The sequence below is a fragment of the Microplitis mediator genome, chromosome 5, assembly GCF_029852145.1.
Source record: "Microplitis mediator isolate UGA2020A chromosome 5, iyMicMedi2.1, whole genome shotgun sequence".
Taxonomy (NCBI): Eukaryota; Metazoa; Arthropoda; class Insecta; order Hymenoptera; family Braconidae; genus Microplitis; species Microplitis mediator.
In genome coordinates this window covers 27,208,252-27,224,877 of record NC_079973.1, presented here as the reverse complement: position 1 = coordinate 27,224,877, position 16,626 = coordinate 27,208,252, and the positions used below count along the sequence as shown (strand labels likewise).

The window sequence follows — 16,626 nt, the reverse complement described above, 5'->3', positions numbered from 1 at the left end:
TCGAATCTCAGAATTCTGTTAATTTTTTAATTGATTTTTCCAGCTTCTGGAAAAATGCATTAGATAAACTTCCAAGGAAGTTTATCATCACTCGAGTCCCATAAATATTTAAAAAGTAATTAGAAATCTAGAATCCGGAAATCCGGCTAGTACTGCCGACCCTTAGGCAAAAAAAGGAAAAGAGTGTGATTATTTTCATCCATGCATGTCCAGTAGTCTCATTTTCGAGACAGTTTTTCGTTATTCAGGTAACTTTCGTAATGCAGGAATGTTTAAATATCGATTAGTAATTAGTAATCATAGTAACTTTAATTATTGTTCGCTCAAAATTTAACGTGTCAATGATCAAAATTTAAAAATTTAAAAGATGACAATACAATAAACGCATACATTTATTTTGTATTTATTTATTTTCAATAATAATCCCAATGTAATAATTATAATTTTTGTGCTAAAAAATATCAAGTTTTACAATTTTTTATTTGCTATCATTATCAAAACAATAAACTACCAATATTGCTAAATACTTATAATAATAAATTTTCATTTGTCATTAAATAAAATACTATTTGATTGCCGTATTATTTTAAGTTATTTATATTTATATATATAGTCATATATGTATATATAATTTTTATATATAATTATTTTTATTTTTTATTGAAAAATTTAAGCTTCTCTATTATTCTTGTCATTTTTTTTTTTTTTTTTTAAAGATTTTTTATTTTCTTTGTAGCGATTAGTACACAGAGTAATGAAAATTTGATTCCATTAAATGAAATTTTATAAGCATCCGTGAAATAATACAAAAATGCATATTGTGAATATTGTAAATTCAAAACAAAATAAATTTTTTTCATGACATCAAGTCATAGCTGATAATTTTTAAGTAGAGAATATTCTCAAACTTTTACAATTTATTAAAATGATAATTTTTTTTTTTTTTTTTTTTTTTAAAGTTAAATGAAAAGAAATGGAATATAATATAATAAAATTATGTTAAATTATATATACTTAGTCATTATGATCATAAATTCTTATAATAAGATACAACGCATAATTTTTTACACACAAAGTGTGTAGTATTCAATTCACGACTCAGCCATCTCCATGCTGTCCTCATCCCACTCTTCAGCCAAATCAGAAGACATTTTAGATTTGAGCTCTTCCTCATTGACATCTTCAACGCGTTCAAGATGTTCCTCTTCAATGATCATCATTGATTCCTGTACCTGATGACTGCCATCATTACTTTGCGACTGTTCTTCATCGTACTCGACAATTTCCGTCTCTTCTTCAACATACTGAATAACTTCTTCAACCTGTTCCTGGTTGCTGTCTTCAGCTTCTGCTGAGTTTTGATCCCCATGCTCACCGTCTGCTTCCTCCAACACTTCTTCAACAACTTCCTCAACAATTTCCTCATTGTCATTACTCGTAACCGTCTGATAAGTTGCGTAAGCTTGATTTGACGAGTCATCGGTACCATGGATGTAGACAATCATTCCGTCTTCAGTTCCTTGCATAACTAATTGTTCATTGCTCGATATATGTAACTGCTGTGGCTGCTGATGATGTTCATCTTGTGTCAGCTCGCCTTGTTGATCAAAGCTCTCGTTGTCAATGAGCATAATCATCTGCTGTCCATGACCATTGAAAGCCGCATCGTGGGTCATGCTATTTAATTCCATTTCATTTACCACAAAACTGGTCTCACTGGTGTGCATTTCCTGATGATGATCAGATGTGATGGTTTCTGTAGTCATAGTGTCACCGACACCCAGAGAAGCAGCTATTCCACTGGCAACATTACTGAGTGCCTCTGCTTCAGATGAAGGCTCCAACGGTATTGCTGGTAAGCTTTCAGTTTCAGATGGTACATTTTCACGTTTTTTATGCTGACAATCAATATGGACACGTAGATTTGTTGATCTTACAAATACTTTATGACAATAAGGACAACGGAAGCCTTTGTCTTTTCCATTAATTGTTGTTCCATGTCCTGTGTTGATTTCGTGATTAGCTAACTCACTTACGTCTTTAAATGCTTCGCCACACTGGACACATTGAATCTCCTCGGTCACACTTGAACGTGACAGTGACAGTGGACGATGTTTATGATTGATCTGATGTCTTACAAGCAGAGTTTCTGACAGAGCCACGTAGCTACAGGCATGACATTTTGGAAAAGACATACTTTTAGGTGGTGGTACGTTGTGTTTAGTGTACAAGTGGTACATCAGAATATTACGTTTGGCTGCTTTGTAGCCACAGTGCTCGCAAACTCGGGGATCAAATTTCTCGTCATGCACATCCTGCATGTGTCTGCGGTACATGTAGTAATTATGATACTCTTCATCTAAATCACATTTGTGACATTTCCAAGGCCCAGAATCATTTCCATCGTTTTTTTCTTCATTCTCAGAAGCGTCGGGTATCAAATGATCGGATTTTAATACTACATAAGATACTTTTGTCTTGCTCGATGAACTGTCTGATGACTTGGGCTCCTTTTGCATTATTTTCAACCGAATATTTTTATTATTCTTCACCAAGTGCGGATATTTTTTCAAAACTTCTCTTATTATTTTAGCATGATTATTTATCGACTCAGGAGAGCTCTGTGATGTATTTTTACTTTTCTCCATATTTTCTTTCTCTTCAAGTTCAAATCTCACGCGTTTAGACGCGGAAGCGCCATCCTGTGATCTGGAATTAGATTTAGTACTTATCCAATCGTCATCTGAATTATTCTCCCAATGTTTTTCTTGTGACTCATCATCCTCATCCTCGGTGTCATTGCGATTTGAACGGGTTGAATTGTTTTTTTCACCGCTAGACTCACTCGTAGCTCTGACAATTGGTTTAGTATTATATGTGATGTCATCAAAGGAAGAAAATACTCCTAAAGCAATGTCTTCAACTTCCGGTAGATCGAATCGTGACGGACCTGAATTGGCTTCATTAGATCTGTGCCCATATGAACCAGAATCGGAATTCATTGACGGGGAATCCAATCTCCTCCTCCAAATAGGTAATCTACAATTATAATTATTAGTAAAAAATACACATAAAATAATTAAATATAATGTCAGTTGTCATACTTTCTGCCCGGTAAAATTGTCGTGGGCATCGCCTGACTAGTCGGTGATATTTTTTTAACTGGACTCGTTATTTTAGACTGCATTGATACCGACGTTTTTTCATTTGTCACCGAAGTCGCTTGGAGATTATTTGTGTTAAACTGAGCATCCAATAATTTTGTCAAAACCGTAATATTCATTTTTTGAGCTGTTTTATACAGCGCATTTTGCTCCGATGTCCAGTATTCCAACTGGCCAGTATACATAAAACTATTAAAATCAATAATAAATAATTAATTAATTAATTATCAATAAATTTTTATCAAAACAATAACAAAATAAATAATAACCTTATAATTGATTTAACACACTCGTAAGGCATGTCCGGTGGCATGACAAGTATGCCATCATAATCTTCTCTCTCTTTTTGCTTACGTTCTAACAGCATAAAATAATCAGTACACGTTGTGAGTACAAGCCGATGTGCCTTAAAAAAATAAAAATGTCACTAAAGTATACGGAAAAAATGAAAATTTTTTAATTATTGATCAATAAACAATGAAATATTTAAATTACTTGTACTGTGATGTCACTAGTGGGAAATTTAATTGTCAAGTCAAGTAATTCTTCTTCATGATAAAGCTGCTGCAATCTTTGGAGAAAAAATGATCCCCAGTTGTCAACTTTAACTTGCTTTAGTCCCGGTGATTGAGATGGTTTCGTATGAAATATCGTCGACATTATTGAAGCCTTAAAAATTTTAAATCAATTTTTATAATTAAATAATTAGTTAATAACAATCATAAAAATTTATATTAATGTACAGATTTTATGAGATTTATCTCGATGAATAAATTAATTACGAGACGCACTGCATATTGGTAATTAAAGTCATGATTTATAGAGAGAAAATGTTGTTAATTAATTAAGTAATGACTTAAATAAATATGTAAATTATTAGATTACATAATAATAATGATTAAAAAAAAAAATTAAAGGCGAAATGTCATTACCAATAAAATTTTTTTGTTTTCCAAGTTAAATCTGTTAACCTAAACCAATCATCAGTCGGGTGAAGACACAAAAAAATATAAAATTATCACAAATGGTGGAATCGCGAGCAATTAGGCCACGTAATGTATCTCAGGTTTATGTTATTACTTAAATAATAATACAATAATTATCATTTAATAATAATGTATAGTGAGAATATAATATTTATTGTATTTAACATTTCTAACCGGTTGTAAAAAAAATTACTGATATAGATTTCAATAACTACCAAGAAAGCGTACCTTTTCGTTACTTACAATTTCTTTGATATTCACAGGACCAGCTCCATCTCTTAAAAAAGCCCACAGTAGACCATCAATATTGAGCAATCCAATGTTCCTTAATACTCATAGATGGTGTTGTTGTTCTTCCTCTACTTCCAGTTCTACCAACTCCAGTCATTGTAATTGAAAACAAAAAAATTTTCAATAAATTTGTTAAAAAAACAATGAACTTATTTATTTATTTTTAAATTATTCTGATAAATTTATCAAGTAAGCACTTAGTTTTTATCTCATTGTTTTTAATTACTGATTATTGATTTTTAATTTATTATTTTCTAGTGCCGGGTTGATTGTCTCATTCTTAACCTTTTCAATATTTATTTTTCAAATTTATTAATTAAATTTGAATATTTAATTGGTTTTATAGTTTTATGTTTTTTTGAGTACTTGGTTTCGTTAATAATTAATTTTAATATTTAAATATTATATTTATAAATAATTATTTGTTTAAATTATTTATTAAGATGGCAGCCATGAATTTTAAAATTGGATTGTTGATTATTGTATTGTTTTCTTTTTTTTTTAGATTATTGAGTAATTATGTTCAAAGAAAATTTTTTTGAGTACAAAAAATCAATTGAAAAATTTTTTAAAAAGAAAAATGTCAGATATGGTCTCCCGTTTATATTATTTTGCGTTTGCGCATCTTTTGCAATGACATCAGTCACAGAAGTGAGGTATTTAAATTATTATGGTGTAAAGGGATGAAAAAAGACAATTTCAGGCAAAGATGATGTTTGAAATAGTATTTTATTCCACCACATACTTTTATTATTAATAATTACCTGGGTTCAAAGTTTATGTTTCAATGTCTGGATCCAGTTGAAACAAATCTGTTTCAAAACAATAGAATTCAGTGATCGCTCAATCAGTTTATGTTCATTTTAATTAATCATGTTGACACTTGAATATCATTTCGACTGGCTCCAGATATTTAAATTATGAATTTGTGCTGGTAATTTATAAAAAGTGATATTATATATGTATTTATTTATTTGTAGGTACAAATATCGAGCAGTTAAAACAGTGAGAGAAGAAGCAAAAAACGAAGGATTAGAATTGAAAAAACCTGAGGAAACTACAATAGAAGCGCAGTATGAAATAATTAAAAAAGAGGTAATTAATATTTAATTAAAAAAAAAATTTTCTGTCAAAACAACAAAATATTCCTATAATATTTACTATTTGCATATAGAAATATTGTAAACAATGATGTTTATTGTTTTTAATTATAAATAAGTTCTAGAGCAGGAAAACATTCTATTGCAAATTATTGGAATAATTACTTTTTGCGTCAATACTTCGTCATCAACGACGACCGATAGTCTAATCAATTTTTTTTTAATTATAACAATCACAACAAAAAATCTACCGATTATTTTTTTTTTAATTATAGATCGATATCGATAACTGGGAAAATAAGAGGATTGAAAGGCCTTGGGAAGAAAACGACGAAAATGCTGAAAAAAAATAAACATTTTAATTATTTACTTTGTAAAATAATGTATAGTAAGTACTTTGATAAATATATTATATAATTAAATGTAATTAAAAAATAATAGTTGTGATAATATCGCAAGAGTGTTCAGTTTGTGATGATATTGTTACGTGCTATCATTTACATGTAAGGAGGGACGATGTCATCATTAAGTATTTTTTTTAATTTAAATGACGTATAACTGCAATGTACTTGACGAAATCTTACCTAGTGTTATCATAAGATTATCGTGAAAGTCATAAAAGATATAACGAGTTCACACGTGACTGCTTGCTGATACTAAATTTAAAAAATGGGACAAATACTGCATCAAAATAAAAATAAAATAAATATAACTTATTGTTTGTCGACAAACAAATTTACGATACATAAAATAAGTAAATATTACATACTGTAATACTGAAATACTCGTAAATTAATAATAATTTAGTGATACTTGGTAAGATAAATAAATCATTATTATTATAACATGTACAAATTAATCGTAATAATTTATGTTATAAAGATAAATGATGACCAGACGTTTAAATTACCAAAAGTAATTTATTCGAATATAATTTAATAATTATAATAATATTTGAATATGCACAAATTCTAATGACAAGTGTCACATTGCAGCTATTATTTCCTCGTTAAATATTTCCGATTTACCCTATTGCTGCACCGGTTTTATTGGGAGGGTAATTGAAACGCATCGTTTGACCGCGAACTAAAATAAACGTTAGGGGATCCAGAAGACGGATGTCGTGAGTGTATGCGTTTAGGGCGACTCGTCAGCGCAATCACCAGCATCATTATCAACGTGGGACACTTTAGCTAATTTATATTTTCACTGCGCATTATGTATTTTATTAAATACACTCTTGCAGTTGCATTATCAAATTATTTATATATTTATTTATTTATCATACCAACCGATCACCAGTGAAGCAACCAAATCAATGGCAAAGTCTATGACATTACATATAAAAGTAACAATGGTTATTATCTATTTAGAATCGAACCTCTTGCATGCAGCAACTTCATTAAAATATTATTTTATACACATTATTTTTTTTTTAACATTATTTTCTTGTTTATCAATAGGGATAATTTGTAAATAGATTAAATTACAAATAGTTACATAAATAATCATTGTTGTTATTGTTAATTTAAATAAAAAAAAAATATTAATGATGAATCAGTTTGTTTATAAGTAAAAAAAAAAAAAAAAAAACAATAATAAATTGAAGAGATACGCAGAGAAGAAAGGATTAATCTTGACAGTCGATGGACTCGCGAGCTAACAATCAATGAAAGAAGAAAAGCGGGTGAATCATGCACCGGGTGCATGATCTGAGTCTTATGACTGTAGTCTACTAGACTAGACTTGTGTTTATTGTTATAATTTAAGTCTGGATGTAAAATGAGTTATTAATATTCGAGTATTATTGAGATAAAAAGGGGGCCACAGCGGCGTTTATAAATTATTGTAAAAACAAGGACATGTTTAGAACGTACGACACGCAATCATAATAGTTTGACTGATCGGTGGTTCATGTTTAATCATCGTTATGTCATATGCAACGTTGAATCAAGGTTGTTGTTAAAAGTGTGTGCGGTGAGGGCAGTTCTTTAGCTGCGTCGGCATTGCTACATAAATAACGCTGGAAGGTAGGAGCTTCAGTATTCAGTATCAAGCTCCGCGTTATCAGTGACAACTTATCCAGCCAGTCGCGAGCATCTCCACCGACACTTATTTTAACATTGACGTCTGACTTTATTTTAACAATCGTGAATATACACTAGGTGAGTTTTAGTTTTTTTTTTTTAATTTATTATTTATTCTTAATTAAATTTTAACTATCGCCGATTCTTCATATCGGAGTTTCATTTTATTCAATTATTGCATCGCTAAAAATATACTCAAACTATCTCTTAAATTTTATATTTGTGTTATTGTAACACTGGCACATATTTTTAAATTCATATTTTTTTATTTTAATCAACATTCGTGATAAATATTCATTAAAATAAAGTGTTTTTGTGTTGTGATAGGTCTGCAAGTATTGTATTTGTTTTCTTTTTTTTTTTTGTTTTTCTAATCATTTTCCTAGAAGTTTTTAATAACATTTACTCATTTACTTGAATAATTTGTGAGAATTAAATATATTGCGTTGCTAACTTAATTAACAGCTTAAATTAGTTCAATTTAAAAGGCCAATTATCAAGCTCGTAAATATTTAATTTATTTATTTCCTTCAATAAAATTAATAATAACTTTAATAATTAACTAAAAATTTAATTTTTTATTATAAATAATTAATTTTATGTAAACGTCAGAACGTTTATCGCCCGGTAATTATTTTTTTTTAACAACGCTCGAGTTTTAAAAATAATATGAATATAAAACTTGAAAGATTAATATTTTATGAGCTGAGAATTTAATTAGACGTTAAATTGTTTAATGAACGGTCATTAAATAATTAGTTTATTGAAAAATTTAAATATAATTATTGTTTATTATTAACGTTGAATAAAAATTAATGACATTGAACACTCAGCTTTATTTTTTAAAAATTTCATTACGTTTTCTTTGTCACCGCAGAGTACTAAATATTTTTCAATGTCACTATTAATAGCACAAAGCATTGCGAGTTCTTTTAACTCAAAAACTTAATTTTCTTTATCAATTCCACAAACAAAGAGTTTCATTTTTATAATTTTATTATAGAACTTATTGTGTGTAAATTTTATTTCTTTAATAAAATATAAAAATAAATAAAACTTTGTACTTTTGGAGGAAAAAAGCTTAACAATGATTGTATTGATGATCGAATGCAGCTCACTGCTGATAAAAAAAATAAAATTCATCGATTGCACCATCAATATTTATATTTATATTTAAAATAAAATTAAAATTATCATATCGCGGTACAGGAAAATAAATATTAAACAAATTATGTATAAGAATAAAAATATATAATTTATTACATACTAGATTTATAATAATGATCTCAGGTGTCATTAAGAAAAATAATTCTAATCGCATTAACCACACAATGCACAAATTGACGATAATTAAATCTACAATATTATCATTATTATTATTATTTATCATACAATGCACGTGCGATATTAAATTAAAATTTTAACTTTGTTCTCAATAAAGAACTCGCGGCAATTAAATAAAAATGTAAACAACAAAATCTTTGTAAACATTCAGTTTGTTTTTGTTTACAAAGTATCATAATTTCTACGATATCTAAAACTTGAAATCCTTGATAATGAATGAAAATATTTTTGTTAAACTAAAGTGGACTATTAATCATATCGATTATTAATATTCGATTCAATTGTTGAAGTAATTTTATCAAGACATTGAAAGCACGTGTTCCTTTTTTTTTTTTTTTAAATAACAGAATTGAGGAAACGTCAGCTGTCATCTTTCTCAGGCTTGAAATAAATGAACGGAATTTTTCTTTCTTTGTTGCACCGTACAATAAATGATAAATAAATAAATTGATTTTTTTAGCGACAAATAAAATTTAAAAAAAAAGGCGCTAAAAATTATTTATTCAATTTAAATTTTTGTTAATGAAAAATTATTTTTAGTTTTCAAATCCCTTGGAAAATAGTAAACATTGATTGCTGATAATTCAAACTTGGTCTTTGATGCGCAGTCTCGCACGCGGCGATCACGTGGATCGCGATTCGCGAGCGATTTAATTAAATGGACTTTTTAGAGTGGGAAATGTACGCGTGAGAGTGGAGAAAGGTTTTCATAGGAAAAGTGGGGGAAATTTTTTAAAAAGAAAATAAATAATAATAACAACAATAATAATAATAATTATTATTATTATTATTACTGTTGGATTAATAAAAAATTAGGGTGAATAATAAATGCAATTATTTCGGAGCAATTAAATGTATTTTAAATGACACTTATTAATGCAGTTTAACAACCTTTGAGTTTTTTATGTGAAACGAATCAATTGTAATTGAATGTCTACATGCGCACAACAAAATTACATACTTGCATACATGCGTAGATGCGTACACATAAAAACTAAGTGTAATGCAATATGTATATATATATAAATATATAATATACGACTCTGAAAATAACTGGTTGATAATGTTTCGCAAATTAACTACATAGTACCCACTCATAAGAGAGTTTATCTCAAATTACTTGTATCATTACATAGTTTAGTGACATATCTATTTCGTACATGCAAATCATTGAGTGAAAGAATTTTTTTATAAAATTCAACATACGTGTAATTTATTTGCAAAGTAGTTTTCAAGTTTATTCGTACATCGGGTATATGTTTTTTTTTTTATTTTGGTTTTGCAAGAGTGGGGAGTTGTTTGGCCACCATATAAATATTCCATTCGTCAGTATCGTTTGTCAGTTGTGGACGTTGTCCTGAATTACCAAGGGCATTTATAAGTGTACTTTTTTGAATTTCGTTTACTGTACCTACTCCCTTTTTTTTTACTTAACACGCATTTTGTACTTAATACGCATTTTTATTTTTATATCTTTATCTTTGTACTTATCTTCCACCCCTAAATACTCATATATTTTTTCAACTAACATATTTTTTATATAAATATTTAAAACCCACTAAAAAATATAAAAAATGGGTTTGAGAATTTTGGTGAAAGTTTGCGAAGCGAATATTTTCTCACGAGCTGTATCAGGTAAATCATGGACCATTTTCGGGAGACATTTCAGTTGGTAAGTTTCCCTAAAAAATAATAAATTCCGCGATAATAATTTATCTGTAACAAGAAAGATTACTAAGTCGTTAGACGTAAAGGAAAATTATATTTAAATGCAAGTTTATTTTTCTTCAGTAAAAATTACTTGTCTATTTCCAGATCTATGATTATGTTTTACCATATAATCATCCTATCACGATAATTCACCCTATTAGTTATAAAGGATGAATTTCCACATAACTTCTCACTTCCGGATACTCAATTATGTATTTATAGCTTTATATATTTTATAAAATATATATACATAAAAACTTTCATCATTTAAATTACCAAACGTCCGAAAACGAAAATTAACTTGAGCATCTTGCATGTAAGAGAAATTACAAGCTATTATAAAAGAAACCTTTCCTCGACCTACTTCTTATGATTGTGATAATTGATAAATAAGAATGCTTAAGATAAATGTCAATCAGATATAATCTCGATCAGTCTAATGTAATTGCACAATAAAATTTTGTAAATTCATATTTAATAACTAATTATACATTATTTTAACAACATCAGTAATGTTAATATACATATCTTTGTTATGATGAAATGCTAATCATCATAAATAAAACAGTCTACGTGTTCATGTTTGATGAAATCATATCAATATTGATTTGTACTTCTGTATGAAAGAGATTGCGATAGTTATTTTTTTATTTCTTGTTACCAAGGAAAGAGAAAAGATAATTATTTGAAATTTTTTTTTTTTTACTTGATGTTATGTATTTTATTTTTATAATTAAGTTAAAATTTGCTATAAATTTATTAAGTTTTAAAATATTATTATTTATTATTTGTTGAATTAAACGATTGGTTGTCTGTAACTCGTTATCAGAGTTGTCTTATAATGATAATATTAGTATGAGAAATATTATTTGCAATCTATTCTCACTTGTGTCAAGTCAACTCGGTCAAATACCCCTCTTTGTTTTTAAATTATATGCGTAATGAAGTCTTCATTTAACTATTCAGTTATGGAACCGGTGCCAAAAATATGTTTTATTGTTTTTAGAGTCATTTATTATTTCAGTAGATGTGTAATTTATTTAAGAAAAATTCGCGGTGAAACATTTTTACTTTTTGGCGGAATATCAACAATGTTTATCTTCATGTATTAGTATTAAACGATAGACAGGAAGAGAATTAATTGTCGAGATGTCGAAAGTAAACCAGTATTTTTCCATATTATGATAAAAGAAAGCGCCGACTCTGATTTAAAAATTTCAATGTCATACTCTCCTGCATATATTTATCAATTTATGTCAAGTACAATAAATTATTTGTTTATTTATTTATTTAAAAATGAGCAGGAGATAAATTTTGTTAAAATTAATGCGTGACCTTCCCAATTGAGATAAATTTTTAATATTTTAGCAGCACGACCATGTCAAGGACGATGCTCAAAGATTCGCCCAACGCGGCACTCAACAAATCATTGCTGACCAAATACTTGGATTTACCTCAACCCGATGATAAAATCCAGGCCAAATATATCTGGATCGATGGTACTGGCGAGGGATTACGATCCAAGACAAGAACGCTGGACTTTGTACCGAAACATCCATCGGGTTAGTTGTTGAACTTAATTTTTTATCGATAAATTATTGATCTAATTTAATAATAATGATAATAAATTTAAACAATTTCTTATCAGTTATATATTTATATTTAATATTATGCAGAACTTCCCAAGTGGACGTACGATGGTAGCTCGACTTATCAAGCTGATGGTGCCAATAGTGATATATTCTTAGAGCCAGTAGCTATTTACCGCGATCCAATTCGCCGTGGGAACAATAGACTCGTTCTCTGCGAAACATTTACCAGCGACAATAAACCAACTGCAACAAACAAACGGCACAGATGTAATCAAGCCATGGAGGCTGTTAAATCAGAAGAACCCTGGTTTGGTATTGAACAGGAATATACTTTCCTTGACTTTGACAACAGGCCACTGGGCTGGCCGAAAAATGGTTTCCCCGGTCCCCAGGGTCCTTATTACTGTGGAGTAGGTGCCGACAAAGTTATTGGCCGCGAAATTGTTGAAGCTCACTACCGCGCTTGCATGTACGCCGGTGTAAACATTGCTGGCACTAATGCCGAAGTGATGCCATCGCAATGGGAGTTCCAAGTTGGACCCTGTGTTGGAATCAGTGGTGGTGATGATCTCTGGATAGCGCGTTTCTTATTGCATCGTATTGCCGAAGAGTACGGTGTCATTGTAACACTCGACCCCAAACCAGTTGATGGATCCTGGAACGGAGCCGGTGCTCACACAAATTTCTCAACAAAATCGATGCGTGCCAACAACGGTATCGTTGAAATTGAAAGGGCCATTGAAAAATTGAGCAAACAACACGTGAGACACATCCAGGCTTACGATCCACGTGGAGGAAAAGACAACGAACGTCGTCTTACTGGTAAATGCGAAACGAGCAGTATCCATGACTTTAGCGCTGGGGTTGCCAACAGAAACGTCAGTATTCGTATTCCACGTGGTGTTGCTGAAGATAAAAAAGGCTACTTGGAAGACAGAAGGCCCAGCAGTAATTGCGACCCGTATTCTGTTTGTGATGCATTGGTTCGTACATGCTTGCTGAATGAGTAATTTTTTTTCTCATTGTCATGTTTATTTCCATGTACAACTAGATAATTTAAACAATGATACAAATGTTCCAACACATGTGGAATTTAAAATTGTTTAAAGAGAAAAGATAAATATAAAAAACAATCTCTTTATGTTAGTTGAATAATTGTCAAGTAGATTAATGAATAGTCTTTAAATTATTCATTCAAAATGTCTCTATTGATCTACGTTAATTTTTATTTTTTTGTCTAAGACAAATACTTTATTATTAAATAAATATGTAACTAAATGTCTTTTGATATCTTGAGATATTAAAAGTATAAGTATTGGGTATTTTTATTGGCAATTATTATTATTACGAGTATAGATTTATTATCAAACAATAATAGAAAATTTTAAAAAATATTTTTGATAAGTGAGCTTGTATTTTATCTATTTTAGCGAGGGTGCCTTCCATGTACGGTCTGCATAATAAATGTTATTTTTATTTAAACAATTAGACTAAAGAGCAAAGAGAATGTATAGGGTAGAAGGAAAAAATTAAAAATTGCTGGCAATAATCTACGACCGTTTTATTCATTCCGATGCAAATCCTCGATAATCTTGAACGACTTTACACTAATTACAATTTAAATAGATAAAAATTATCTGTAGATTATTTTAATTTCAACGCGTTTGTTGATTTATTTAATTTTTTTTTATCTCGCCGAATCTTTACCAATGAATTATTACTAACTGCTGTAATGTTAATGGCAATTATCATTGACAGCCAATTAAAGTTATATATACTTCTATCTATATATATAGATATTTTTGTCAATTACAAAATCGTGGATTTTATCATGTACTCATTATTATTTTATAATACGATCAATATACATAAATATTAACACTTTTAATAATTGATATTACAGTAATACGTATAAATACATATATTATTATACTAAAATTTCATATATATATATTTCTGTATTTTATTTACAGAATAATTGTGTTATTTATATGATATAAATATTTATCAGTTCAATTGTATAAAATGTAGAGACATATTTTGGAAAATGTGAAATTATTTCCATGTTATTAATTAAAATAAAAAAAAAATATGAATTGTTAAACTGCATAATCAAATTGTAAAATTAAAAAAAAAGTAAATAAATAATGTGATGTTTTAATAATGTTTTAATTATTTTAATTAATTATCAATACACTTTATAAAATAATTTATCAATTGTCGCATTACTCGAATGCGTAATGAGGTAATGAAATTATTATTTACTGATAAAATTTAAAGTACTTGTCTGGGTTATTTAAATTAATCTACGATTTAATTATAAAGGAAGTTTAGTAAACATATGAAGAAGATTTACTGATAACAGACAGTCATTGTATAAAAAAATATATTAAGGTAATGGGTATAAATGAACAAAGTCAATTGGCAATTTATATTATTGTCAATGACAAGTTTTTTAATTAAAAAAAATTAATTTATTAATCTATATAAAATATAGACAGTCACTGATGAGTAGATAATTCAAAAGAATGTCTTATTTTATTATCTTCTGCAAGATAATACCTTTTATCCGCACTTGCGGTGATACTCTGGAGTCGCGGCCCCGTAATCTTGGAGACTGAACAGATCGCTGCTGTTTTTATGGAGATATCGCAAAAAATCGTGAATGTGGGCCAACAATAACGCGATACTTCTTTCGTCTAGAGGTGTGTAAGCCAACATACTTCCTAATTTAACTGGAAAACAAAAAATTTTGTTAATAATTGCTCGGTACTAAACTGAGATGATGAAAAAATTATAAATTATTACCGAACAATCGAAGCAAATGAATGGCTCCGTATATTTGGCTTGGAGGTGTGTTAGGTGTCGTTGACATTATTTCGCTGTACTGTTGTCGTTCCCATCGGTACAGTAATTGCGTTCCTAACATAACATTAAAATATTCTTTCAGGCCTCTCGTTACTTCTAAAACTGCGCTTTCTCTGTAATAAAAAAAAAAAGTGAAATAAAATAAATGACCCATCAAACACGGGTTGATTAAATATTAATTGAACTAAATTAAATGTCTCAATTAGTGACCTAAATACCATATCTGATCTTTATATTCTGAGATTATTGACAAGTTCAAGTTATGAAACTCAGATAAAATAAAAAATAAATCTAAAGGTCAGTTTTTTTTAATCTGTTCCATGTAATGATTGATGTCGATGAGTAATTAATTTTTTTATATAAATAATCCATGAATACATACTTGTTGGGGGTATTTGTTTTACTGGAGGTCTTAAATTTGACATAATCGTCTAATATTTGATCGATAGTATGTCTAGCCGGCAATGTGACTAATTTTTTCTGACGGATAATAGCATCCCAATCATCAACTAGCCACGGCTTTAATTCATCTGGAAGTTTAACTTTAACTTCAACATTTGCTAAAAATTGCTCCTCGGTTTCTACTGATGGATCCACCCGACTGTGAATTAAATTATCATATTTAAAAAGAATGTTAAAATTTAATTGACGATAATTAATACCTTCGTTTCTTTCTAGGCGCATCCGAAGATGAATCGTGTGATGATGGTGTTACAGAACCACTATTAGCTTTATTACGTCCAGTACTTTTGTCACTAGTTGGTACTGGAGTACTTGCTCGACTTTCCGACTCTTTGTCTTTCCCACTTTCACTTCTACGCCCTTGTCCTTTCAATACTGACGTTGTTTTTTTTCCTTTCTGTGATGATTGCGACGCAGCATGAGCACGTTGCACTTCCTTTTGTTTTTGTACATTTGTTTCATTATATTTCAGTACTCTACTTTCCGGCACCCATTCATCCCAACTATATATTTAAAAAAATCAATAAATTCCGGCGTTTGCTTTCAAAAGGACAATGACCGCAAGCAAACTGAAGTAAAATAAATTATAAATAATTTTAAAAAATAATAATCAACTTACTTTTTATTCCATCCGGCGTAATGTATAAAATATTTCATTGTCTTTTCTTTAGTAAGTTGTGATTTTAAACATTTAGCTTCATAAATAAGTGGTCCATGAAAACAAAGTACTTTTTCACCTAACCAACAAATAATTGTCATTTAAATCATTAATAGGCTGATAATTATTTCTTATTAAATTAAATAACACAATAAAATAAACTTACCATCCTGGAATTTATTTTTCTGCGGCATCTGACTACTCGCGCTATTTCTTTATAAATTTAAAACAATAAAAACACAATCTTTTGATTTTCTATTGTTTACTACGGCAATAAAAGTAATGAAGCCAACAAAATTTAAAAAAATAAATAAAAGCATCAGCTCACTTCACGCGGTACCACCAGCGCCACTTCAAAATGGCA

At 29.2% G+C, this 16,626-nt stretch overlaps 4 protein-coding genes across 10 annotated transcripts; 2 read left to right on the top strand and 2 right to left on the bottom strand.

The window, feature by feature from the left end:
- Positions 1 to 391: 391 nt before the first annotated feature.
- Positions 392 to 4,527, bottom strand: LOC130668359 (centrosome-associated zinc finger protein CP190). 3 transcript variants are annotated; one of them, XM_057470612.1, is made up of 5 exons: positions 4,394 to 4,527; positions 3,660 to 3,833; positions 3,434 to 3,570; positions 3,105 to 3,353; positions 392 to 3,039 (listed from the first exon to the last, which is right to left on the bottom strand). In XM_057470612.1, the coding sequence occupies exons 2-5, from the start codon at positions 3,822 to 3,824 to the stop codon at positions 1,092 to 1,094; spliced, it is 2,499 nt and encodes an 832-aa protein (XP_057326595.1). In that variant the 5' UTR covers positions 3,825 to 3,833; positions 4,394 to 4,527; the 3' UTR covers positions 392 to 1,091. The 3 variants fall into 3 exon arrangements, with proteins under 3 accessions (XP_057326595.1, XP_057326594.1, XP_057326593.1); XM_057470611.1 differs by having other exon boundaries at positions 4,379 to 4,516; XM_057470610.1 differs by lacking the exon at positions 4,394 to 4,527 and adding an exon at positions 4,097 to 4,316.
- Positions 4,478 to 7,031, top strand: LOC130668367 (cytochrome c oxidase assembly protein COX16 homolog, mitochondrial). Of its 3 annotated transcripts, none has more exons than XR_008990002.1 (5): positions 4,478 to 4,630; positions 4,947 to 5,097; positions 5,422 to 5,536; positions 5,817 to 6,295; positions 6,537 to 7,031. XR_008990002.1 is itself a non-coding variant. In XM_057470627.1 (4 exons), exons 2-4 carry the CDS (start codon positions 4,961 to 4,963, stop codon positions 5,892 to 5,894), a joined length of 330 nt encoding a protein of 109 aa, XP_057326610.1. In that variant the 5' UTR covers positions 4,486 to 4,630; positions 4,947 to 4,960; the 3' UTR covers positions 5,895 to 6,357. The 3 variants fall into 3 exon arrangements, 1 of the variants encoding a protein (XP_057326610.1); XR_008990001.1 differs by having other exon boundaries at positions 4,484 to 4,630; positions 5,817 to 5,929; positions 6,537 to 7,028; XM_057470627.1 differs by lacking the exon at positions 6,537 to 7,031 and having other exon boundaries at positions 4,486 to 4,630; positions 5,817 to 6,357.
- A 474-nt stretch (positions 7,032 to 7,505) lies between these two features.
- On the top strand, positions 7,506 to 14,438 carry LOC130668362 (glutamine synthetase 2 cytoplasmic). 3 transcript variants are annotated; one of them, XM_057470623.1, is made up of 3 exons: positions 7,506 to 7,706; positions 12,054 to 12,244; positions 12,359 to 14,438. In XM_057470623.1, the coding sequence occupies exons 2-3, from the start codon at positions 12,061 to 12,063 to the stop codon at positions 13,282 to 13,284; spliced, it is 1,110 nt and encodes a 369-aa protein (XP_057326606.1). In that variant the 5' UTR covers positions 7,506 to 7,706; positions 12,054 to 12,060; the 3' UTR covers positions 13,285 to 14,438. The 3 variants fall into 3 exon arrangements, with proteins under 3 accessions (XP_057326606.1, XP_057326605.1, XP_057326604.1); XM_057470622.1 differs by having other exon boundaries at positions 7,517 to 7,706; positions 12,051 to 12,244; XM_057470621.1 differs by lacking the exon at positions 7,506 to 7,706 and adding an exon at positions 10,030 to 10,644 and having other exon boundaries at positions 12,051 to 12,244.
- Positions 14,425 to 16,578, bottom strand: LOC130668363 (mortality factor 4-like protein 1). Its single transcript, XM_057470624.1, has 6 exons — positions 16,429 to 16,578; positions 16,224 to 16,341; positions 15,805 to 16,107; positions 15,525 to 15,743; positions 15,083 to 15,255; positions 14,425 to 15,009 (listed from the first exon to the last, which is right to left on the bottom strand). The coding sequence occupies exons 1-6, from the start codon at positions 16,454 to 16,456 to the stop codon at positions 14,840 to 14,842; spliced, it is 1,011 nt and encodes a 336-aa protein (XP_057326607.1). The 5' UTR covers positions 16,457 to 16,578; the 3' UTR covers positions 14,425 to 14,839.
- Between the last annotated feature and the right edge of the window lie 48 nt (positions 16,579 to 16,626).